A 25,911-nucleotide genomic window follows, 5' to 3' on the forward strand; every position below is an offset into this window, starting at 1 on the left:
TGAGATGAAGTCCTTAGTTAATACTGCACAAACTTTATCCACACTTTCTTTTAGGTAGCTGAACATCACATTACTTATGCAAATTATATACAAAATATGTAAATAATTAAATTTTAATAATTTGTACTTATGTCAATTTAAATGCATAATTTAAATTGTATTAATTAATTTTTTATGGGCTTTTTGCCAATGTTAGATCAGGAAGGCGCCTGTTCCAACACAGGCAAAAAGCCAACAAACAAACAAATGTATTATATATGAATCACTTACATTAATTAATATTTCGCCTTTCTTATATTTACAGTAAACACTTTTATGTTGTCTTTGTCACAATGAAGCCATGATACCAAAGTTACATTGTTACATTTATTCCTAATTAAATAAATAAATCAACATTAGAAACAAAGATATGTGTTAAATCAAATTTATTACAATTATGTACATTCGTCTTTTCATACCAGAATTTCTCTATGACAAATACCAGCAGGGTGTCAACAACAATATCAACATACAGCAACGCTGTGCATTTCAGACAAACTGTTACAGACCTTTGAATTAAGCTCACTTATAAAACCGATCTCACACACACACACACACACACACACACACACAAACAAATGCTTAAATCCCTAATCTGAATTGCTGAAACTGAGCAGCATGAGTAAGATTCCTAACGAAACAATCGTAAAAGCACAGTTGGAGATGAGAATGTCATCTTAAAAGAGATATAGGCACTGAATCTGTGGCTTATATCATGATTAATTCAGTAGCCCTCACAGAGGCTTTACAATGATTAGCTAAAATTAGCAAAATATGTTGTTTGAAGGCCTCTGCCGCAACGCTACCAAAAACAACCTGCCAGTTGCAGGAACTCCTGAATGTGGTGAAGCAAAACTGGTACATGCACTCTCACACACACACACACTAAAGCTCTGTCTCATTTTGAAGCCGATGGTCTTCCTTCCTCTCACTTAAATAGCTAACTATCTGTAACTTTGCAATGCCACTTCTGACACCAATCCAATACAATTAACCTTCTAGAATAGATCAAATGGACTTCTCGAATTCTATTAAAAGAATAGTTCACCCAAAACAATTTATTTTCATTCTCATGCCATTCCAAACAGCCTTTCTTCGGTGGAACAAAAAGTCTTCATGTAAGTTTTTCTAGTGTTAAGTGACAGTTCATGTGACCACCTTCAATATAAGATGCAGAACTGAATGATTCGTTCACGAATCTGACTGATGCAATTCTTGAGCTGTTAACTCAAGACTCAACTCTTGAACACAAGAACCTGATCAGTCCAATTTGTGAATGAACCGTTTAGTGTGCCGGATCAACCGTTTAATCAAGACCATTTGAAAACCATTCATGAATCAGACTGATCTGGTTTCTCACGGACTCAGATTAACTTCAGAATAAATAGACCACTTTAATGGGGGTTTTCATGGTCATGTTAACTACGTCTGTTAAATTTCAAAATTGAACTGTGGTTGTATGCAAAACAGCAGTGTGATCATTCTTCAAAATATATCCTTTAGCATTCCACAGAAAAAGACAAAGAAAACAGCATAAAGGTTTGAAATGATGTGAGTAAATGACATGTATTTGTATTTTTTCTTTTTTTTGACTGAACTATTCCTCTAACATTCACTTAACATTTGGATTTTTAGCTTTTCAAATCAACGCCCAGTTTTTAAAATAAAAATAAAAGTCACTGCATATCAAACGAACATAGCGGATTTCTCTTGACATTGTATCATATGAATATATGCTATTCTTGTGTGGGTTAGTGTTAAGTCAACCCTAGTCTAGGAAGTAAGAAAACATACACACATGGCCAGACAGGTTGAGCTCTTTCATTGTGCCTTCGCATTGTGCCGCCACAGACCCACAATTCACCTGGCTGCGCTGTAATCCGGTTACTCTGAAGGTCATTTGTTAAAAGTGAAAATGTCACAATGGATCCGAGGCTCTTGTTCTCACTCCAGGATCTCTCTGGCTTTGTTTCTCATCAGCTGGTGAGTGAGTAATTTCATTAGTTAAATATTCATACGTTACTCTCCATTTGCATCACAGGGGAATTTTTTTTTTTCAGTCTTTTTTTTATTTTTTATCCTCTCGTGACTTTCTGAGAGAAAAGCCCCCAAAGAGAAAAGCATAACTGTCAGCACCTCAGCTGAAGCATCCATTGTTTTACACAGTTTAATTACAAAACCCCAGCACCGTTTCATGTTAAGATTATTCACTGCAGGAGGCCTATATAATTTGGACTGGAGGGTTTGTCATGTAATATAATACAATATAACAGGCTTTCAGTATTAGATTTCCGATTTTAGCCTCCTTGACATTTCAAGCCGCATGAACTAATACATCTGTTATTTGTCGATCATTTGATTATTAACATACTTCATAAACCAAATCAGCTACCCTGCTGGAGACTGGAGAGATACGACCGAGACAAACACATTTCTCTTTCGCCTCATTTTCTGTGTTCTCAAACATGTTATCCCTCCCTCTCTTTCTTTCTTCCACAGAAATCTCAAATCCGCCAGCACTCTGATCACAAAATACAAGGCATCGTTGTTACACAGACTGCTGCTGCCCCGTGTACTACACAATCTCAAACGTTTGAAGGAGAGTTGGTTCACTACGACAGAGTACAAGGTCTATAGCAAAGTCTATAAAGAATAAGCGGATCCAACAGTGTTGCTGAACTAGTCTTTACTGCTGAACTAAACACAACGCAATGACATAGAAACAAATCCAACGGTCTCAGATCACAAGAAAGCCAACTTTCTGATTCTTTGGTACCTCTAATTGGTTGCTATAGTCCCTACACTGCAATTGTTCACGTTTGTATTGGCTTGAAGGGCTATGGAACAAACAGGCTTTTTTGGAGCATGACAGTCTCTATTAAAATAAGTAGCTAGCATTTAGGGGAAATGTATGGACTGACTGGCTGCAAAAGAAAAGTCATAATTCTCTCATTGTCTATCCAAAAATGTCTGTCGCTGTGCTTGTTCAGGCATGCAGAAGGTTTGTGCCGACAGTCTGGTTTGCACGTTGAAAGTTTGCATGTTGAAAAGTCAAAAGGGTAAAGAACTGCAGTGAAAAGAACATAATCCACCTCAACTGCCGCTCTCATACAGTGTTAAATGATGCTCACGGTAGCCATATTACAGCAACGAGGGTGTGATATCTGGACTTAAATGAACTCTCAGGAAATCTGGGAAAAGGTGATTGGACGGATGAAGTCTGGTTGGGGGTTACTCTCTAATCAACCTCGCTCTCGTTGCTCGCCCCCTCTGGACGCCGCAGTTTCTCCACCGGTTCGTTTATCTGTCCGTCGCCTCCTCTCCTGTCCTCGGTCTGCACGCTCAGGGGGTCTTCCTCATCCGCATGGATCACGTCGTCATCCTCGTCTTCTTCGTCCTCCTCCTCTTTCTTTTCCTCCTCCCCCTGAACTTCCATACGGACCTGGTCTTTCAGGTCCAGAGGGAGAATCGCGCCCAGGCCCACGTCTCCGTTCAGGCAGTGTGAGCCGGACGGGGTGGCCAGGGAGCTGTTGCCCTCTTTGACTGGGGAGGAGTTGGCCGATTCATTGCTGACGGGCGAGATGTCGCTGCTGCTGTTGGTGTGGTTGACTGAGGGAGGGTTGGACAGCGACGCTGGTTTGAGAGGGATTTGCCAGGATGGGATTTTGGGAACGGAAGGTGAAGCAGGGAACTGTCTCCTGAGAAGAAAGAGGACGTGAATAGAAAATTACAAGCGTTTTCTTTGAACTGTTTGCTGAAAACTCTCACAACAGAGTGCAGATTGTGCCTCAGGCTTGATTCTGACTAAAATATGCACAAGTGAGTCCAGCTATTGTGCTTTGGAAACACAAGCAAATTTGTCAGTATGGTAGTACATGAGAGATTATGTCCATATGCACGCCACACCTGGCATCTGATTCAAAACAAAGCGTGTCTTCACAACAAAAGTAAAATAAATTCAAAAGAGACTTCAGATATGTACTGTCAGGGTGGTTTTGTTTGAATATGAGGCAACAAGTTGAGCAGATGGTGTGTTTGGTTTGTATTTACAGCGAAGATCTCACATCTTGAGGAGGACAACCAGATAAAACATTCAGACACTGGAAGAAAAAGGTAATTACAGCTTAAAATGTTTAATGAGAGTGAAACAACAGACAAAATGAAAGCTTTTATCTGTGTGAATTTCAGATGTATGAGATTACTTGGATCTTAATTTGCATGATACATACATAATCAAGTAAACATTAATGAAAGTGAGGGAAGATCCATCTTGGGGCATTGAGGGAACCTGTTGGATGCATCAGGCCTCATTAACCAGTAATGAGCCGGTTCCAGCTACATGCCCCGGTGAAGAGAACGATATGACACATACAGATCAAACCATCTCAGACACATTTATCTGCCGAAACGTCCCAAGGAATACAAATATCAGCTGCCCTGAGTAAGAAACAACGCTCTCCACTCATTTACATAGTGATAATACAAAACTTGCATGTTGGACGATCTACTAGAGGCTTCTTTTGAGCACTCTGTAAAGATATTTGTAATGGCAGATAAATGGCTTTTGGATGGAAGACTTTAAGAGTAGATGTCACATTTAATTTACTTGAAAATAGGTCCAAGTTCCATCTAATATTTTGTGGAGACAGTTTTGAAGGTGCATCAGATTTAGGATTGACATCCACACACACAACATTTTGAATTAAAGTCCCTCAGTCTCATTATGGCCCCTGTCAAATTAAATATGGCATCTATTATGACTAAGGTCTATTGTTATTGTCTACTGTCTATTGTTATAGCTGATTAATCATTGAAAACAGTTACCTGCTGAGAAGAAGACCCTTAAGAGACACAATCTCAGCCTTGAGTTCACTGATGCTCTGAGACTCCAGCATGCGGTTGGTGGCAGATGAGGCCTGAAGAGACCAAATTACACAACAAATTATGATCATCATCATTTTTGGTATCAACAAACACTTATTATTTACTCCTATGGGCTTTCTAGACTTGAAACCAAGGATCATTCTTAACCCACTTACACATAATCCTGGTCATTTTTTGTAAATGCTACTTAACCCAGGGTTAAAAAAAAATCCCTGATGGTTTAAAAATATGTTAACCCTCTACTATCTTTAAAGGTGAAGATCTGCCCTAGAATTTTTAAATTTTTGTCATATCTGGATTTTTTTTAAAAAATTTTACCAAAACCTGTTATTTTAGTATGCAGCATGTGCAAAAACTTCACGAATGTCTGTGATCTGTTGAAGTGTGACTTTTTCTAATTTGATTTGTCAGAGTCACTCAATGAACAAAATAATCTGATGCATTCAAACTGCCAATATGAGACAATGATTGTCCTCAAAGTCATGATATCAAACCACAACTATACTGACGAGTCCCAACAACTGTATCTTCTCCACCCGTAAGGTCAGGATCTTTCAGAAAAAGGCTAAGGGAATTAATCATGCCATTTTTACATATTTTTACATATTGCAGACTGCTGATTTGAGCAGGACAGAGGTGTTTGATAAGAGGTCTCTGGCACAACAATGGAAGTATTCATCAAGTCAGAGAGGTTTTTATTAAAAGAAGCCTTATCACTAACTGCTTGCCATGGGATGAATTGCTGAACGGAGTGATGGCCAATTGAAGTGGCCAGCAAACATTTGAATAGCAAATGAATTCAAGGGAAAAAAATCCCCCAAAAAAATCCATCCATCATTTTTTTTTCTCCAAATAGACAGGTGGTTGGTAATGTCGATTTATGAAAGGAAACCCACTTCAAGAGAGATAGAGAGAGAAAAAAGGGCGATTTTTAGCACCTGTACATTTCTATTTCAATTCTCCAAACGCTCTGACAGATTAACCCAGGCTCTCAAGCAAACCCTGTTGCTGTACGGCTACATGGAGCCACTGACTCCTTGAACCGTCCACAAGCAAACAATCTACCCCATAATCCCATTCCAGTTCTTCTGCCGGCCGAGGGGGGAGGGGTGAAGGAAAGCAAGAAGAGGAAGTGGAAAAAAGGACTGGGGGGAAAAGGAAAATAAAAGTGTAATTAAGAACGTCGGAGTCACCGGGGGCGGCTAGTTAGAAAGCAGAGACTCCCAATCGAGAGGAGAGGGATAACTCGGACTCTTCCACATGTAATTAAATCTAAAGTAAATTAATTGAATCACATCTGAAAAGGATCAGACTCATTTACAGCGAGGGATGGCGGTTTTGTCTCCTTTCTGCTCCTAAAGCCCTCAGATAAGTGTGGCATTTTCGAAGAGGCCACATCTGATCCGAGCCGTGCGCATTAGGCCTGGTGAAGACACTCTCATTACAGGCCTCACCTCATTATGGCCATCTTAATCCCACACTCCCCACGGCATCTGGTATAATATGGCTGGAATGTACCTCTTGCTCATTTTACCTTTGTAACGGGGAAAAAAAATTAATTGCTTCGGAGGCTTAGCTTACACTTCTCGGACATAAAATCTAAATAATATTTTAACAGAGGCTACAAAGCACCTCTCAGCCGGCGGTGTTTAAACTTCCGCGGTTGCAATTCTTCATTTCAAGAGCCGAACACACACGCACACACATTTAGTGATGACCGTTTAATTGCTGCTAAAGGCCTTTCTCTGCATGTCTTTGACTGTGTGAGCAGCCATCCAGTCAGAGGGGTCAGTGCAGTGTGAGCGGGGTCCGTCACCCTCTTAAGTGTGAACAAAGCTTCACCACAGTCTGGGTAATTATTTAAGGAGGTAAAGCGTACTGTACAAGAGAGGTATATGCACGTACTTACACCACAGCAGAAGCCAGACAAGGAATACATTAAAGCAAATGTCTGCAGAACATTAACAACGGATAATATCTTAAGTCGAGTTAAGAAATGTCTGAATGCAAATTAATTCACTGCTTCCCTCTCTGATGCTATTTCCACCACGTAATGCATGTATATTTATGGCTGAATCAGCTCGAAAATAAATCCCAAGGGAGAGTTTTCTGGTGAAAACACTGGTACAATTTATTTGAGCCTGTTTATTCACTTTCCCAGTGGCAGGGCCTTCCGCAGTGGAAGAAGAAAAAAAATGTAAGAGCTTCTAATCTTCCACGAACAGCCACTAATAAAGACAGCTATCATTGGATTCAAACGTCCCAGCAATTTAACTTAAGTAGTCATGATGATAATGGTTTATATATGTGGAGAATGAGATGCAACATTCTGCGTGTTATTTAATATTACATTTTATCAAAGGAAAACAAGGTGCTTTAGCTTAAAAAGTATGCTCTTAAATTTTACTCCACAGATACACATTCTACTCCACAATGCAATTCAATGATGGCCAATTAGTTTTACAAAATTTCCTGAAAATAAAATGTATACATAACATTTACTCAAAAGTCACTAAAATAAATTTAAAAAAGAAATTATGACAAAGCTGTGGGTAGATTTTGGAAATGACACAACGTCAAATAAACACATGGTGGATGCAGATATCAAAATAGACAAATATTACTGATATATCAGACAAATATTACTGATATATCAGTCTACTTCTACTCTAAAGCCCTGTTTAGAACATTTTACCATATTTAAAACCATTGCGCAGAAAATTTGCTGAGAAAATTACACAAATCCATTAAAAGTAAACAGATTCTGCACTTAAATGCACAGTTCAAACAAAAAGCTGCAGAAAAAAGTCAGTCATACTGGTTTGGAAAAATATAAGGGTGAGTAAACAACAAAATCCATTTGGAGTGAATTATTCCTTTTAAAATTATGCAATAAATATAAACAAACTAAAAATAAAAAACACAATTGAAAAAAGTAAAGTAATTTCTAGCACCTGATAAAGTACTAAAGTAAAGTATTTTGAGAAGTACAAAGACAATGCGATAAAACTACACTTCTTTAGAAGTTCCAACTGGCTGACTTTATCAGTTAACGACTTTATCAATCAGCATTTGAATAACAGTTTCAGGTGTGCATAATGACATTTAAACACAAAGTATGTAGCTAATCTACTGAGATGAAAAAGAAAACGAGCATAAACTCGTGTATGAGCACTAACTCATCCAGAGAAAAAGGCCGACTGTGCTCACAAAACAGAACATACTTCATTTGTGTGGTTTAAAAAAAATATATATAAAAAAAACTGTTTACTTAGCAGCTGAGGAAACAGGAGTCACCATGTGTTTCGGGTTAAATACACATTTACGCATTAAAGAGTTTAATTGCCAAGCTTGGCGCATTCTGCACAGAGTGAAGAACCCCGAAAAGGCAACTCAGGAAACCGCACACTGAAAACGATACACAGCCAAAAGGCTTAACACATGTCCTTAATTTCATGCTCCGGACCTGAAAATAATTTCCCCAATTTCCCATATGGCTTTAGACAACATTTCTCAAAACAAAATTTAAGATCAGCATGAAGTAGACTTTATGATTTGTTTAATGGGCTTTTTGATGTGAAGTATACTTTATACACACTGCTGCTTTCCAGCAAGGCACTCATAACAAATGAAGCTTTTTAATTCAATCTGGAATTTGACAGAGAATTTCAGCCATTTCTACTTGACTTAAGACTGCTGTTGCAGATGACGACTGGAAGTGTGTTGAACAATAGATCAATGTTGTGGCATTTCTTCTGGAACTAGCAGAAGCACATCTGAGGTGAACCAAGATTTTTTTTGGGGGGGGGGGGGGCAAGTCAGTTTATGGATGGCGAACTTCAAGGGTGCGACGGAAGGAGGTTGGGGAAGGGGGATGTGAGAGTAGTGGTGAGTCTGCAATTCTAGCAAACTTCAGAAGGGTGAGAGATTCATATTTTCACTTCAATTTGTGCCAGGCCAGATGTGTTTGCATATGCTTTCCTACGGGATCCAGATGCTTCAGTAAAACACCCATGTGCTTAACAAGCTGTGGACATAAAACATGCCCTCGATTGCGATTCCAAAGCGCTTTTTGGAGCCTGTTACAAGATGATTTATCACAGTATCGCAAGATACAAACTGTATCTTAAGAGTTTCACATTCTGGCAATGTTTTCAGCAGGCGATTTTCCTCAGATGACTATTCATTATAGATTATAAGCAAATGTCTTCAGAAAGGATTTGAAGGCCTTGTCATCATGAGGAGCATTCTTCTGAAAGATAATGACACCATAATGCATTAAATTAGCATGTGATAAAGACAAAATCAGCACTGCCACAATAGACAAACAACAAAGATGACAATTCTGTATCTTTCTGTGTGTTCTTCTCTTTTGTTTACTGTTGTCTATTACTGTGGGTGGTGTGGCATATGGCGCTTTTTCCACTGCATGGTACGGCTCGGTTCGGCTCGGTTCGGCTCGGTACGGTTCGACTCTGCGCGGAACGGTTCGGCTCGCTTCGCTTTTCCACTGCGTGGTACGACTCGGCTCGGTACGGCACGGTTCGGTTCGCTTTAGCTCGGTTGCTTTTCCACTGCAGTTAGTACCGCTTCAAAGTGGGTGGGACTGATCGTTATAGTTGCCATCTCTACTGCCATGACATCATCATATTAAATGCGAATTTTTCATTCCGTGTTTCCCCATCCGCTCCTCGGCAACCAACGAGAGGAATGTCTGCACCTCGTCCACTGACCACGATTCAGCCATTTCTTTTTTTTAAGTTTATACTCTTTTTTTGAAGCAAATACTTTTAAAACAGGCGCTACAGTGTTGGCTGTTATCTACTGGCTATTTAAATCTAGCGGGTTTAGGCCCTGTCCACACTACTGCGTTTTCGTTTAAAAAGGGAGACCTTTTGCTACGTTTGCACCTCCCGTCCACACTAAAACGGAGAACCAAAACGGAGAAGTTTAGAAACGCTGCCGACCCGTTTTTCGTTTTGAATCTCCGGAGGGCGTTTTAGTGTGGACGGGTCAAAACGGAGGACTTTAGAAACGATGACGTAGTAGAGGCTCACGCTCGGCTCTATGATTGGGTGTCATCAGTCATGGCGTATAGCTTTGCTAGCAGCTGTTGTGCAAGTCAATTCTGCATTTTGCAATGCTATAACTGCCTACATGCGCCGGAGGCAAGCTATTATTCGAGCGATCTGTGACAATTCCCGTGTGCAGCGGCAGTATCGACCGTACATGGAGTGTCGGTTTTGGGTTAACCCGGGAAGAACCAGCGCATGGTGGGATAATTTTATCAATGAAGTTGTGTTTACACCGGCACGCACATGCCCAGTGTTGGTGAATGGTCACGTGATCCGCGTTTTCAGTCGTTTTAATGTGGATGGAGATCAATTCTAATACGCAGCTAAAACGCTGGTGTGGACGGAGATCGTATTCGTTTTAATTATCCGTCTCTAAACGAAAACGCAGTAGTGTGGACGGGGCCTTAGTGTCTCGTGTTGTAAATACAATGACGCTGGTAGTGATGATTCTGTCTGACCAATCAGTGATCTGCAGTGTTTTCACGTCACATTTTAGTATCGGTACGGTACGCTTGGAACCTCAACAGAGGTGGTACCATTTAAAGCGAGCCGAAGCGAGCCGAACCGTACCGTACCATGCAGTGGAAATGCGTCATAAGTGAGCCGTACTGAACCTAGCCGTACCGTACCATGCAGTGGAAAAGCGCCAAAGCGTGCCGTACCGAACCGAGCCGTACTGTACCATGCAGTGGAAAAGCGCCAATAGTGGTCTTTTGCTTTGAAATGCATCAGCTAAATGACCTTAAGCTGACTTAAATTCCACCTGGAAATTTTTTTTTTTACGGTGGCCGAGAGAGCTCAATGCGCTGCAACTGAGGAAAACACATGCAAACAGAAAAACACACGCAAATTAATAAAATATCTTCATCAGTTTTACAACACACGTGTGCTCCAAATACTCACAACACAACCAAATACAGAAACGCACTGCAAACCTTTACAACACAACCAAATACAGAAACGCACTGCAAGCCTTTACAACACAACCAAATACAGAAACGCACTGCAAACCTTTACAACACAACCAAATACAGAAACGCACTGCAAGCCTTTACAACACAACCAAATACAGAAACGCGCTGCAAAAGTTCACAACACGACCAAATACAGAAACGCGCTGCAAAAGTTCACAACACGACCAAATACAGAAACGCACTGCAAAAGTTCACAACACGACCAAATACAGAAACGCACTGCAAAAGTTCACAACACGACCAAATACAGAAACGCACTGCAAACCTTTACAACACGACCAAATACAGAGACGCGCTACAAAAGTTCACAACACAACCAAATACAGAAACGCACTGCAAACCTTTACAACACGACCAAATACAGAAACGCACTGCAAATATCACAGACCACAATGGAAATGTTTCCAGGTGACGAACCCGGCTGGGACATGCTTATTGCTTATTAAATAAAATGTATTTATTATCAACAGTGTTGGGTGTAATGCATTACTAATGAATTAATTAGTGTAATTTAATAGTGTAAAGTATGGGTAGTACTTTATTTTTCTGTACTTTAATTAGTTACTTCTGATGTAATTGCATTAAATACAGAATAGACTATAGAACAATTCTATATAACACACTAGGGTATTTAACCTCAAAATGTAATAAATGTCTAATGTTAAAATGTTGTTATTAATGTAACCTTCTCCCTTTAAATACTTGGGTCAGTTCAAGAATAATTGATGCAATTTATTGTTTATTTGAAAGAATTAAAAGCGCACTTTCAAGTCTGATCCTGGTCAAGGTTGATATGGGATTTAGAAAGTAATTAGTAATCAGTAATGCAATACTTTTTAGAGAAAGTAATTAGTACAGTAGTCTAATTACACTGTAGAAGATGTAATTAGCAGTTAATTACTTTGTTAGAGTAACTTACCCAACACTGTTTATCAACAATACACAAAAAAAATCTTTGTCATTCTTTAATTGACACACCTCAAACTCAAAGTTGTGGCTCAAAGAAAATGTTACTGGTCCAGTTTTAGTTGCAGTATGGGTGGGGTTTAATTGAGGTCTCAGCCCAGATGAAATTAGCAGAAGGCAAATGACAGATTGAGGAGAGATCAGGAGGGGGTGGCAGCGTGGGTTCACTTCCTGTCCCTGGATGGCTTGCTTGAGCGGTCTGGAGATGGCCGTACATGTTCTTTATGGAGCTCCCATGACATGGCTTGTCCTGCTGATGCACATTTTTCTCTTCTGAATGGCATATGAGCTCTGTCACAACTAATATTCACATCAGGGTTAGGCATCAGTCTCAATGTCACTGAAAAATGCCCCGTGTTGTTTTAAACTTGAAGTGGCCTTGTTTTATAGAGGCTGCGCCCATGAAACTGAATGCCGCAATGAAAATGCACACTGACGTCTTTATATAAACACAGCAGATCAACAAAACAAGTTCATTCAACAAAACTCCGTCATTCATATTATATCTGGGAGAAATCACAAAACTGGGGAGGAATGCAACTGTTTTAGATTTTTTTAATACTTCCTTTACACGGGTTAGCTGCGCTCTCTTGTTGCAAAGTTATTTCAGACAATGAAAGGCATTTTATGCATTTCTATCCTGCCGATTAAGCAGTTTGATAGAACTTATATAATGCACATGGAATTTTGTTCTCTGATGATGACTATGCAACAAAAAACACAGACAGGAAAATGTTGTTGGCTACCATTGACCCATGCACCATGGAGGATATGTATATCTCGTTCTCTCAGACATGGTTTGGTCAGTAATAACAAGAATGTCAAAAACTCGAGGAATGTTCTGACTGTATGATTTGTTTTTTTGTTTTTTGGCTGACTATTTTGCCCTCTGTTGCAGCTCTTAAATCCCATTGGCACTATTGCACGTTTAATTCAAAAATGAGCACACCGGGTTTGACATCAATGATGTCTTGTTCTTTTCACAAGTTCAAGTCAAACCTGATGCAATGCGTCTTGCTACAGCTTTTTTTAAAGAGCTTTAAGGTGAAGGGGAAGATTATCACTGAATAACAACTTAAATTCCGCTGTTATTCACATATAACTATCATATAACTTCATAAGAGCTAGGTAGTCATATGGACTACTTTTATGGTGGTTTCTGACAGTTTTGGAGCTCTCTAACATCAAAAAAAGTATACTGGTATCCTGGACTCTGACAATATATCTTTTTTGTGTGGTCCATGGAGGAAATAAAGTCACATGGGTTTGAAATGACATGTAAAGAGTTACTGATGACATACTTTTTATCATTTTTAAATGTAAAGGTTCTCTGTCTATCACTGTAGCAAGTGTGTGTGTGATTACCTGGGAGTTGGCCAACTCTTGTGTCAGCTCCTGTATTTTCTTCTGTTGCTGCACCAGCAGCTCCTGCACTGAAGCCAGGGTCGTCTGCAACTGGGTGACTGCATCCAAAAACACACAAATGAAGGTAAGTCTACACCCAAAACATTTACCAGAACTTCACAAGCAAGAAAACGACAGCTTTAGTCGAGAACCGGTGCAAACCGACATATCCGTTTGTTTGAAAGCATTACTGACGATAAACACACAGTGGTTTTCTCTTTGATTTAGCCTTCAGCTCAATCAGTAATATTAGACACCTCTATTTGTACAAGATTAATCACCTACGTCTGCTCTTATATCAAATCAGGGTCTCTTAACCTCCATTAGCATGGGTTTGAAACGCTGGCTCTATCAAACTCTCCAAACAATCAACAAGATGGAGAAAAAAAGCCGCTCACTTGGGAGGCAGCAGGGCTAGACACTACTGTCCTCACTAATCTTACTAAATACAGCTCATTTTCCTCCCTCTCTGAAGATTGAATTATTGTCAGATTGTGCTGGTCCTGAGGATTAGAGAAAGCCCAAGAAAAACAGCCCTAGCAGGGCCAGAGTTGGTGTTATTAATGGGGGTATCATTTCAAATAACCCAGAGCACAAGTTGCTCTCCCCCTGTTTCCAGTCACACATGCATTCCCAAACAATGCATTAAGTTTCCAAACTGATTATGTTACAGAAAACCAATAAACGCCTCTATAAATCATGCTCTGTAAAGTGTTAAATCAACTCTAATTGGATTAACATCAGCAGATATTATTAGCTGCCGACTGTTGGCTCTCCGGCGCACAGTTCCAGGGCTCTCCTTTCATAGAAACAGCCTTTCCACTTTCTGCTTAAGAGCTGTTACATGTTTCTTTCTCTCACAGCCTTTGTCTGTCTCATTAGGTGACTACTTACACAATAAGAGACGCTGAACAGTTTTGAATAATAATGATTGTACTAACTCAGATGACTATATTAGTATTAACAAGAGATCTGAAATCCAATTTGTTAACCTGTCTTCAAAAACATATATTTAAAAAAAACAGCTGACTAAAAAAATCTGATATTTTGCACAATCCACATACAAACCTGGTTGCTTGGTCCAGATGGCACAAATTTTGAATGTGTGTGAATAATTTGAAAGCAATGACAGAGGGGAAGATTTTCAGAAATGTAATTATCAATAACTTAAATTTCAGTCCCCAGACAAACCAATCATATGGCTACAGTACAGATGAATTCATACATCAGTAAACCATATGGGATTTAGAACTAATACATGATGGATGAATTTTTATTCTTGGGTGATCTAGCCCTTTAAAAAAAAGATTTACTTATAATTATAGATCTGGGTTTATATGTGATCATGGACTCGTTAAATATCACATTTACTGAAAGTCACCCTTACGATTTCAAATATTCCTAGCACATGGTTAGAAGTTACTGTACATTAAGCCATGGTGCTCAAATGGGTCATGCAGGTTTGAATACAGCTTGCAACATCTCACAACCTTCTTTTAATCCTTTTCTACCCATAATTTCCAGTTATCTTCGTACTATCCTTTGAATAAAATAGCTAGAAGGCCTAAAGTAAAAATCTGTTCCAAGCAGGACTGCCACTACAGCCTACGTCAACCCCAGCAAATCCTGCAATATTACACTGAGAATGAGCAGCAACTGCACTAGACCTCTAAACCCACCAAACACTCGCTTCATACTCAAAACACAAGGAATAATGCCTCCATTTAGTGTGGCTCGGGTTTCCACAAACGTTCTCTTTGGAGAAAACAATTGGGCGAATTTGAGATCCTGCAAGTGGCTTCGCAGCTGCTACAAGGAGGCAGACAGTGTGTACAGCGTAAATTATTCAGTAAATACCTCAATATAATGTACACTGCATATGTCCGGGCCTGTCTAAGGCTTTATTGGCCAGCTGGTCACCAATATGCTATCCGCAGACAAAGAGACCAAGCAGCTAGTACAATTCCATTACAGCCAGCAAGAGGGTGAGTGTGTGCGACAAAGTGCTTCCAAGACCTGTTCATTAATTGCGTGTGGAAAGTTGTTGGGAAATCATAATGGGAGTCAAGGCTTACAATCAAAGGCTGCAAGAGTAATGGAGCCACATTCAAAGGAATACATCACTCCGGCGCACTTGGCACTAAAGAAATACACAAACTTTAACAAAGGAGTGCGGGCAATTGGCAAGAGCGGCAGTCACTTGCTATTACTCACGTTGTGAGAAGTGAGGGAAACTCACTCCGTAATTGCAACCCTCTCCCAAACTGTTAACTGAAACAGTCATTAACTACAATAGCAACTTGGCTACTGCAGCCACAGCAAATTAGATCAGCGGCGTGACTGACTGAGTGACTGGGGGTAGGTACGGCTCTTCCAGGAGAAAACCAGAGAGTTGCGGAGGGAAGGAGGGAGAGAGAGCGAGAGAGAGAGAGAGAGAGAGAGAGAGAGAGAGAGAGAAAAAAAAAAGATGGTCAGGAACAAGTGTTTCACAAAGGAAATATGAAAAGCAGCTTCAGCCCGGAACAATATAAATACTCTTATCATCTGAATGTGACGCTAAACAAAACAGGAATCCTGTTTAAAACCAAACAAAACGAGGGTTAGACAGGCAGCGTAACACAAAGGAGGCTTTTTTTGCATATATGAACCAAAATGGCAATGAAGAGGCTCATTTGATAATCAGATAAAGAAACCCACATCAAGCTTGCACGCAATGGCTCACAATCGACTGGCCTTTTGGTAACCCTCCCCAAACTAAAAAGCTAGGCAACGGAAAACATAATGCAGAGACGCAACCAACCAAAATCACTCGCCCTTTATCCTATATGCCCCAAATTTGCTTATATTGATCTTCTGGATAATGAAAACAAAATGATATGCATAACAGAAAGCTACATTGAGATCAGAAGTCCATGTATAGAACTAGATTATTTACATGGTTTTATAATGCAAATATTAATATGGATAAATAAGTCTTTTATAAACAACAACAAGTCTGTTGTCTATTACAAGTCAAGAGTGCCTGCTTTGCATGTACTGTTTCACATTCAAAGACTGTAACATATCTATAATTTAAAAAAAATTCAAATGTTTTCATGGTATTCAGCTAGACTAGGAAGAAGAATATTTCCTAGCAGAAGTCTGTTTAGTACTAAGCCCTTTAACTCATTACACGCAATTCAAACTGAAAGCTTACAACTGAAAATAAAATACGTAATTATATGTACAAATGACGTTGAACAGTGGTGCAAGAAACATTTATTTGTAGAACTAAATAAAGTTTGTTTTTAGGATGTGTGAAACCTTGAATTAAAGAGCTTCAACCTTTTTTAAAAAGAAAAAAAGAAGAAAAAAGGAAAGCCTGGTGAATATTCAGATGTCAAAATTGCCTTTGTACTAATCTGGTGAGCATTAGATTAGTACAAAGGTAATTTTGACATCTGAATATTCACCAGGCTTTCCTTTTTTCTTCTTTTTTTCTTTTTAAAAAGGTAAAAAAAGAAAAAAAAATCTTCAAAAACACTAATAATTTAATAACATTGTTAAATGTAAATTTTACAAATCTCCAAATTTTTCATACTGTACATTATAATGTTGTGAAGCCAAAATTAACTTGTAGAATTTTTTTTTTATTAATTTAATGTATTCATACAAAATAATAAATGATTTTAACATCGGATGTATCAGTTATCAAGAATTATGGGTTTCTCAGTATCAGCCAGAATTTAATTTCCCAGAGCATACCTATTTTTAATGGTTAAATATATGCAAGGGAGACAGGGCCATTCATCCAATATGCAAATAGACGCAAGAAAAAAAAAGACAGCATGCAAATATTGTAATTACATCACTGTCTGTTAGATTCGAATAGCGTATATTCTATATCCACTCACTTTAATCACTTCTAATCTTTAATCTTAATTTTAACTTTAAAACTTTACATAACGCAAATAGATTTTAACAGAAATACAAAAAAAAGCTCTCATAAGGCTGAAATTATATACAAAAAGATCATTTAAGTTTCATGTAAAGCAGAAGTGTAAAAATCCTAACCAGAAGTGCTGCCTTGCAAAAACTGTAATAAAAAAACTGCATAAGTTGTCCTGCCTTTCTTTAGAAAAAGAGTGAATTGTCGTTTACACAGAAGGAGCCACCCAGCTGTAAGTCGACTGCGGCACTAACGAGACAAAGTTTCTTCGGGAAGTGTCCCGCTTTCATGGTTGCCGGGATGTTTAATTACACCGGCTGCGTAGTGGGTAAAGAGAGGGGGAGGAGAGAGGAGGAGAGGCATCCCTCTCTGACAGCCTAGCTGAGATTCCTCACCTGTCCAAGGCGGGAGACGCACCTGTCAGCGCACACTTAATCACCAGCGCACTCTGGGCCCAACCGGGGAGCCACACCACCACGCCGAAAATTAAAATGAACTTTCTTGCCACGCAGTTAAGAAGGCAAAAAAAAAAAAAAAAGAAACGCTGTCATTCCTCTTCCCCTCATTAATATTCTGAGGTTAAGAGCTTTTCAGCGAAACGTAATTAATTGAAGCTGAGCTGACAGTAAACAAGCAATTTCAAATTAAAGCAAAATGACAGGACCGTCATTTGTAAAATGTGAGCAGATTTTGGCGACAGATAAATGAAGGAAAATGTTAAGGAGGAAAAAGTGATGAAGATATTAATCTTCACCTGTCTGTGTCAGCGTGCCACTCATATCCGCGATGTTGCTCTCGATCCGCTGCAGATGCTTCTTGTCCTCTTTGCTGCCCATAATGAGGGGAAGGATGTATTTCTGCAATTAAAAACACGGCACGCTATTAGAATTCCACTCAGGAACAGGGAAAACAGGCCTGCGGACCAGGACATGCTCTGTTGCCAACTCAACAAATAGACAAAGGGCTAATCTATTAGCGTTAGCATAGTCAAACCAAAACTTAACCCTCACTGAAGGCTTCTTTATGCTCATGAAATTTTTTAAAGAGCTCTATAAGCTTTACTATCAAAATATTGTGAAATATTATTACAATTTAAAGTAAACATTTGGTATTTTAATGTATTTTAAAATGAAATGTATTCCTGAGATGGCAAAGCTGAATTTTTAGCAGCCATTACTCCAGTCTTCAGTGTCACAGTTGTGCTGCTTAATATTTTTGTGAAAACCATGATACATTTTTTTATAAGAGAGTAAAAAAAAAATAACAGTATTTATTTAAAATAGAAATGTTTTGTAACATTATACATGGTCTTACTGTCATTTTATTTGATCAGTTGAATGCATCCTTACCAAAAAATGTATAGTGACCCCAAACTTTAATATAGTCAATATTTTTTTCTGCCACAATAACAAAGAGGGGTTTTAAATGATCACAAGTAGGTGACAATCTCTTGAGCAAATAAAATGTACATAAAATACAACTACAAATTTTAGAAATACTAGAATGCACTGTAATGTATATAACAGAAAAGTTGAAAATGATGAACAGCAGCCTTATAATAAACATTCCCCGAAAAAGAAGGCCTAAAACGATACTGAATGAAGTAATAATGAATCAGACTTAATAAAGCTATATTTAATAGCGGGTACATGAAGACTATGCTTTACTATGTTTTCCTATAGATTCTAGTACATCAGCACAATATATCAAACAAACAGAAATAAAAGAAATGAGGAGAAAAAAAAAAATCAATACTAGTGTTTGTGCTTGATTTCACAGTATCAGGTTCAGTATTGTGTTTGGCAACGGCAGATAAAACATCATTATATGAATTATGATTAATAGGCCTGCATTCATGCTGAAAAAAACAGGACCTTTTGTTTTTTTAATCCCTCTCAAAAGTCTTGTGGTTTTCTCACTTCATCCAGAGTAATTTGCCTCAATGGCTGACACTGAGGCCAAGAATTAAGCATCGGGGCATGACTCTGGGTTCAACATCATTAAGTCTTTTAGCCCACAGGCTGGCTTCTCCATTTGAACGTGTCACCTTCTGAGGACAATTGCTTGTCAGAGTTTAAGCCTTGTAGAACAACATCTCCAAACACTGAGAATAAGAAGCAAAGGTCAGACGGCTGGCGCTTCCACTAGCTGCCGCCTGACTCTCACGCCAATGCTGTTACATTTACAAAAGCGCACGTCGATTTGTTTCCCTCGACAAATAAACAGCACATAGACGGGGAGATTAAAATGGCATTTGGTGAATAGCTGGGTGCTGTAAAGCGTAATGTGCGTGTGCAGACTCTCCTTCTGGAAAACAGTTGGCCTTAACAGGTTTTCACAGCGGCGCAACCGTTGTTGACACCGGCATAAGTAATAAACACTTTTAAGTTGAAAAAATCAGAATGAGTGTCAACACCAGGGTAGTTAATAAGAGAGCTGCTGTGAGAGCTGTTTACAATGTGCTCTATAGCATAAATAAAGTGGAGGTGGAGGACAGGGCATATGGTGGCACCGGTGAGCTGTTCCTCTGACATGACAGCAGTGAGAGCTCTCACACCAGGGAACTGCACCTCCAGCCACGGGCACAGATCCTCTCAACAGCAGAGACCCACACGGGGGACTGGAGAATCACAAACTCTGTGTGTGTGTGCATGTGAGAGAGAGCATGAGACACAGAACGAAAATGAGAAAGGAGTGATAAAGAGAGTTACAGAGAACAGAAATGCATTTTTTTTTGCATTTTCTAAAGAAATGATGAGTGGTGCTTGCCTGCACAAAAGTCAATTTCACAACGCTGTGAACGGTTGCTATTGCATCACTACACGGTTGCTAAAGTGTTCAGAGCGTTTTCTTATTTCCTAGAACATCTCTAGGTCCAAGTCAAAAGAGCCCACACAAAAGTCTCTATTATATTGTCATCTCTAATCATGTCTGTTTTTTGCACATTTTATTGTCTGCCAGGTAAATATCTTAAATCCATTCTTTTTGTGAATTTGCTCAAATTGCTCATGGTTTATGGGCAATACACTACCATTCAGAAGTTTGGAGTTGGTAAGATTTTTTTTGTTGTTGTTGAAAGAAATAAATCTCTTATGTTCATCCAGACTACATTTATTTGATCAAAAATACAGTAAAACGGTTGTGAAATATTATTACAATTTATTTGATTTTTTTTTCTTTATTTTAAAATGCAATTTATTCCAGTGATTCCAAAGCTGACTTTTCAGAATTACTCACTAATTATTCACGATTATAAATCAACTAATCGTAGATTATTTCAGAGATTAATCAGTAGGCTTTGATCAATTAATCAGCTTTTGCAATAAAGTTAAAATACTGGGTTATCATGAAATATTGACCTATTCTAACTAATAAATAAAACAAGGAAAATGTTGTTTTAATGAACTTCGAGCCAAATGAACAGATCAGGTAGAGCTTTAGGGTTTCTGTCCTTTTCAGAAGTCCATTTGTTACAATGACTGGTACTGTGCTTTTTTAGGGCAGGGCTTGGGCAATTTCTATACATAAGCTTGCGATTCGCAATCAAATTCTGATATAAACTCCATTTGACTGAATATCGATTCATTAAGATATCAGATACAGTACATGTTAATTTTTCTCAAGGAAAAAAATCTCTCAACTAATGCTGTAAACTATACAGGGAACCCAGTTTAATTTAATGCAGTTTTTTATTTGCTGAAATTATAACTTTAATAAGAGGAAAATATGAATATAGTACATATTTTTTCCTGTCTAGAGTTCATTTTTCTAGCCAACTATCGAGTTTATGTTTATTGAATGCCTTTTCTGAGGTAAAATTTAACAAGCTGTTTTATTGATGTCTTTCCGCAGTTGAAACACAGATTGAGCGATTACATGAGACTTGATAGGGATATTGATAAGTGATACCGTTTCTGTTCATCCATGTTTATTTGGTTCTATAACTAGGGTTGGGGATTTGCTCAAATAATAATAGTAACAATGAAACGGCAATAGTAACAGTAATTACTTTCCTGAGCAAGCAGCAGAAATGGGAATGAGTCAAAATGAAAGTTGATAAAAACGAGAGTTGATGTCGAATTCTCAAAAGATCATTTTGAGTATTGAACAAGCTACAGTTTCAGATTGTAAAACACGCTCTTGTTAAAGGAAAATGTGACTTTTTCTGTTAAAATAACAGCAGTCAGGTGGGCTTCTGGAGATGGAGACTGGTTTCATAAACCTGCGTGTGCTGAGAGCAGCAGAGGAACTGACTGACTGAAGTGGCTGAGTGCAGACGGAAGCTTAGGAAGCTAAACATGAGTTCCTAATCATGACATCATGGGAGTTCCATTCGATGTCATTGGAAATGCTCTATAAAGCCCACTGCTCTATTTTCGTTGTCTTATTAAACACAGTAATGGAGTCCAAATGCCCCTGTGGGTAGTGTGGGTTTACCAAGAAATGGGGTCTATCTCTTACTCGACGGGGCCTGAGGGCCCACGCATCCATCCGCGCCCACGTACAAAATCGTGTGGAAAGCAGCACTGCCGTCGGGTTTTTCCGAAAGGGAAAACAAAGAAAAGATCTAGGGGTTGAGATGAGCTCATTCTGATGACGTTGGACAGATTGACTGTAACTACTATGATTTACTCAATGTAAATAAACTCACACAAAAGCAGAAATGCTGGGAAAAGCTTTAGTTCTCAGAAAAATGTATACATTTGAAAAAAATAGCTATTGGTGGCTCTTACACATACCCGGTAGAGATGATAGAAGCCAAAGGCCATTCCTGCCATGATGACAGCCATGGCACTGTAGTCTCTCCATCTGTAACCTGAGGGACCTGCAGGGACACACACAAATACAACAAGCCCATCTATTAGCCAAACGCTGGGAAAAGCTGTGGTGGACCTTCTGGTAGATGCCATATTTAATTTGACATGAAAGAAGCAAAGCTGTGATGTACAGAAATACAGTGTATTCAATGGCTTCATCCTGCAACACAGGGTTTTCTGAGAAAATCTTATTTGTAAAATCATTTGTGTACATTTTTTGTTTGTTTTTTGCTTAAGATGGCACTGGTTACTCAGACCATTTCTGTGAATCAGTATAAATGATCCATTTTATAATAATAATAATATTATAAATAATATAGTAATAGAACAGAATATAGTAATTCACAGAACACCCCTCATATTTTTTCATATACTAAAAAGCTCTAGTAAAAATACATGTAGGTAAACACTGCTGTTTATTCTTATATTGGTGTATTCATTTGAAAATTAGTAAATATGATTCTTGCTTGTGTTTTAGTAAAAAGCATGCGGGAAAGCAAACTTTACTGATATTTTAGCTAAATATTTAGAATCTCACGTTCTGCAACTTATTGTTTGGTCAAAATTATGGTTAAAAAAATGTGTATGCATGTGCAGAATGAATAATACAGCAAAACATATATATTTTTTAAATATTTATATTAAATATTTTATTTAAAATGTTAAATATTTTAATTAAATATATTTTATTTTATAACAAATAATCTCCCCAAAACAAAAAAACTGAAACTGCTGACTATACTTCTACCCCTAACGGCTTTATCATTTGCGTCAAACTACTGTACAAAAGGTGTCAACACTGGACTTAGTTTTATAGTTTATACAGGTCTATATGAATTGGAGCTCTTGTTCCTAGAAGGAAGGGGGGGGGGGGGGGGAATTCTGATTACACGTCGTAAACTACATCTGAACATCTAGATTAAGTACCACATTACTGTAAAACAGAAAATGAGCAATTTCATAAGCTATGACTGAGCTTAACGGAAACTCCCACATACAATATTTGAGGGGAAAAATCACTCTGTTAAGGGTAATTGTGATCTTGAAGAAATGGAAATGAGAATCGTTTAAAAGATCACTCGCACAGTTTCTGCTGAGACCTCACACAAGTGCGCACAAGCGGTGAGATGAGGTGTGAATGTCACATAAGCGCAGTATTATCAGGGACTATCAGGAAATGAAAGCCCACATCAAAGAGTCCCTCCTCACCCCTCACCCTCATTCTCTGAGAGAGACACTTGACCTGACAGAAGGCGAAAAACTCAGGAAAAAAAAGAGTTCAGTGCAGATTCAAAACAAAGAACATGCTCTAAAAACTCTCTTCTTTTAAAGGGATATTTCACTTTGAAATAAAATTTTGGTATGTTTTAGCTTACCTCAAGGGCATCCAAGATGTAGGTGTCTTTTTTTCCACAGTAGTTTCAATTTTGATATTTTTAGGTCAAACCGTTCTTGTTTGTCAGTCAAATAATGCAGGTCTATGGTCACCACCTCAAAGAGCATGCACAGAGTCCAAATTAAAACAATTCCCCATCGTTCAAATTAAACAATTCCCCATCGTAAGTACACATTGATGGCCTAAGACACGAAACGAGCGGTTTGTGTGAGAAAACGAACAGTATTTATATCGTTTTTACCTCTTGTACACAGCCACGTCCAAGTGATCTGAGAGCGTGGGCGGGTATAGATATATACACTAGATGTCGCCTTAGCTACTGCAGTTCATTGGAACGAAACCGTAGCCAAGGCGACATCTAGTGTATATATCTATACCCGCCCGCGCTCTCAGATCACTTGGACGTGGCTGTGTACAAGAGGTAAAAACGATATAAATACTGTTCGTTTTCTCACACAAACCGCTCGTTTCGTGTCTTAGGCCATCAATGTGTACTTACGATGGGGAATTGTTTTAATTTGGACTCTGTGCATGCTCTTTGAGGTGGTGACCATAAACCTGCATTATTTGACCTAAAAATATCAAAATTGAAACTACTGCGGAAAAAAAGACACCTACATCTTGGATGCCCTTGAGGTAAGCTAAAACATACCAACATTTTATTTCAAAGTGAAATATCCCTTTAAAGTGAGATCAGACAGATATCCTGCTAACAGCTATAAGATTGAAGTTATTTATACAAGTCAACATTCTGATGATAAACCATATGAAAAATCAATGGTCAAACCATACAGGTGTCAGAAAATTAACAATCAGGCATTAGAGAAAAACTCAAAAGAGTCATTAGTCGAGGAAAAACATAGCCCCGCCCCAAACTCACATCATTTGGTTGAGCCAATGCTGCTGTGTCGCGCTGGTCGGGAACCTCAAACAAACAAGCGAAGTTTTAAAAGCGTCTTTTCAGAGAATCCACTTACCAATGGCTTACATATAGCTGGCATATTAATGTTGGATATGAGAGAGTGTTGTAACATAAAATGACATAAAATGAAACTTCAGCTTTAAGTTATGTTTTAACCAGCTTGTGAAAGCAAGAGCAGCAGTTTCAATTCACGCTGAGGCAATCTGGCAAGGCTCAGCCAACAGAAAGGAGGGAGAAATTATCATGCAAATGTTTAACGGCACACCAAACAGAGAAGTAATTAAAGCAAGCCTGGCTCTGGCAGGTCAACATGTCAGATACAAAATGCTCCATTTTGTAACATAGCGAGGTCTGCGGAACAGGTGTGTTACTGTAATTTGTTTGAATCTGCTCTACTGAATACAAATAGACAGGCTCGCTAATAGACTAGCAAAGCAATACTACTTTTTCATTTTTTGCTAAACAGAGAGAGCATAACTAAACAGGCAGTTTTTATCTGATTAATTATATGAGAGGTCTGTTAGGGACACCATAAATAAAATCTGGCCCTGATTCTTGAGCTTTTTTTTCTTCCTTTTAATTAAAATGGTTTAATGATCACTTACTACTACTCCTAAAACCATGATTTAAGTACATATGTATGTATTTCATATCAAATACCTATACATATATTAAAATATGTATATAATATGAAATACATATCTCCTTAAATCATATATATATATGTTTCATATATTATCATTTAAAGGGTTAGTTAACCAAAAATAATGTCATTATTTACTCACCCTCATGTCTTTCCAAACCCATAAGTTCCCCTTTCATTCATCTTTGGAACACAAATGAAGATATTTTTTTCTTTTAATGAAATCTGAGTGATTTCTTTCCCTCCATTGACAGTTCATGTAACTACCACTTTGACACTTCAAAAAGTTCATAAAGAGATCATAAAACGGATCCATATGAATCAGGCAGTTTAGTCCAAATTTACTGAAGAGATCATTGGTCAGTCGAACATAAACAGAAGCTGAACCATACCTGCTTTGATGCATGAGAACAAACCTCCCGCGGAAGCTCAAACGTGCTGCGTAAAACACAAGAATGAACCTCATTGCTTCTCGCGTGTCAAGCAAGCATGCTTGAGCTTCTGTTTACCATAACTGACGTGTGCATTGATGAATGTTTATACGTGAATAAAAGCTCAATCTGTTCATCATTTAAAGAGATCATGTCTCTTCAGAATTTTTTTAATAAACCGTTCAATTCATACGGATTACTTTTACAATCTCTTTATGAACTTTTGAAGTGTCAAAGTGGTAGTTTCTAAACTCTCAATGGAGAGACAGAAATCTCTCAGATTTCATTAAAACACCTTCATTTGTGTTCTGAAGATGGTTGAAGTTTGGAATGACATGAAGGTGAGTAAATAATGACAGAATTTTCCTTTTTGGGTGAACTATCCCTTTAAGTAATCTAGCTAGCAAATATTTGTAATAAATATTTGACATT

The 25,911-nt window shown here is 38.4% G+C and overlaps 1 protein-coding gene across 1 annotated transcript in view; it reads right to left on the minus strand.

Moving 5' to 3' along the window:
* Positions 1 to 410: 410 nt before the first annotated feature.
* pex14 (peroxisomal biogenesis factor 14) overlaps positions 411 to 25,911 on the minus strand; it is a 70,865-nt gene continuing 45,364 nt past the window's right edge. The window contains exons 5-9 of the mRNA XM_082144925.1: positions 22,010 to 22,095; positions 18,025 to 18,127; positions 13,304 to 13,401; positions 4,864 to 4,955; positions 411 to 3,737 (exon numbers count right to left, since the gene is read on the minus strand). Of these exons, the coding sequence (XP_082001051.1) occupies positions 3,278 to 3,737; positions 4,864 to 4,955; positions 13,304 to 13,401; positions 18,025 to 18,127; positions 22,010 to 22,095 (839 nt within the window). The 3' untranslated portion in view covers positions 411 to 3,277. The remainder of the gene's footprint in view (positions 3,738 to 4,863; positions 4,956 to 13,303; positions 13,402 to 18,024; positions 18,128 to 22,009; positions 22,096 to 25,911) is intronic.

The sequence above is a fragment of the Leuciscus leuciscus genome, assembly GCF_965113295.1.
Source record: "Leuciscus leuciscus genome assembly, chromosome: 18".
NCBI lineage: Eukaryota > Metazoa > Chordata > Actinopteri > Cypriniformes > Leuciscidae > Leuciscus > Leuciscus leuciscus.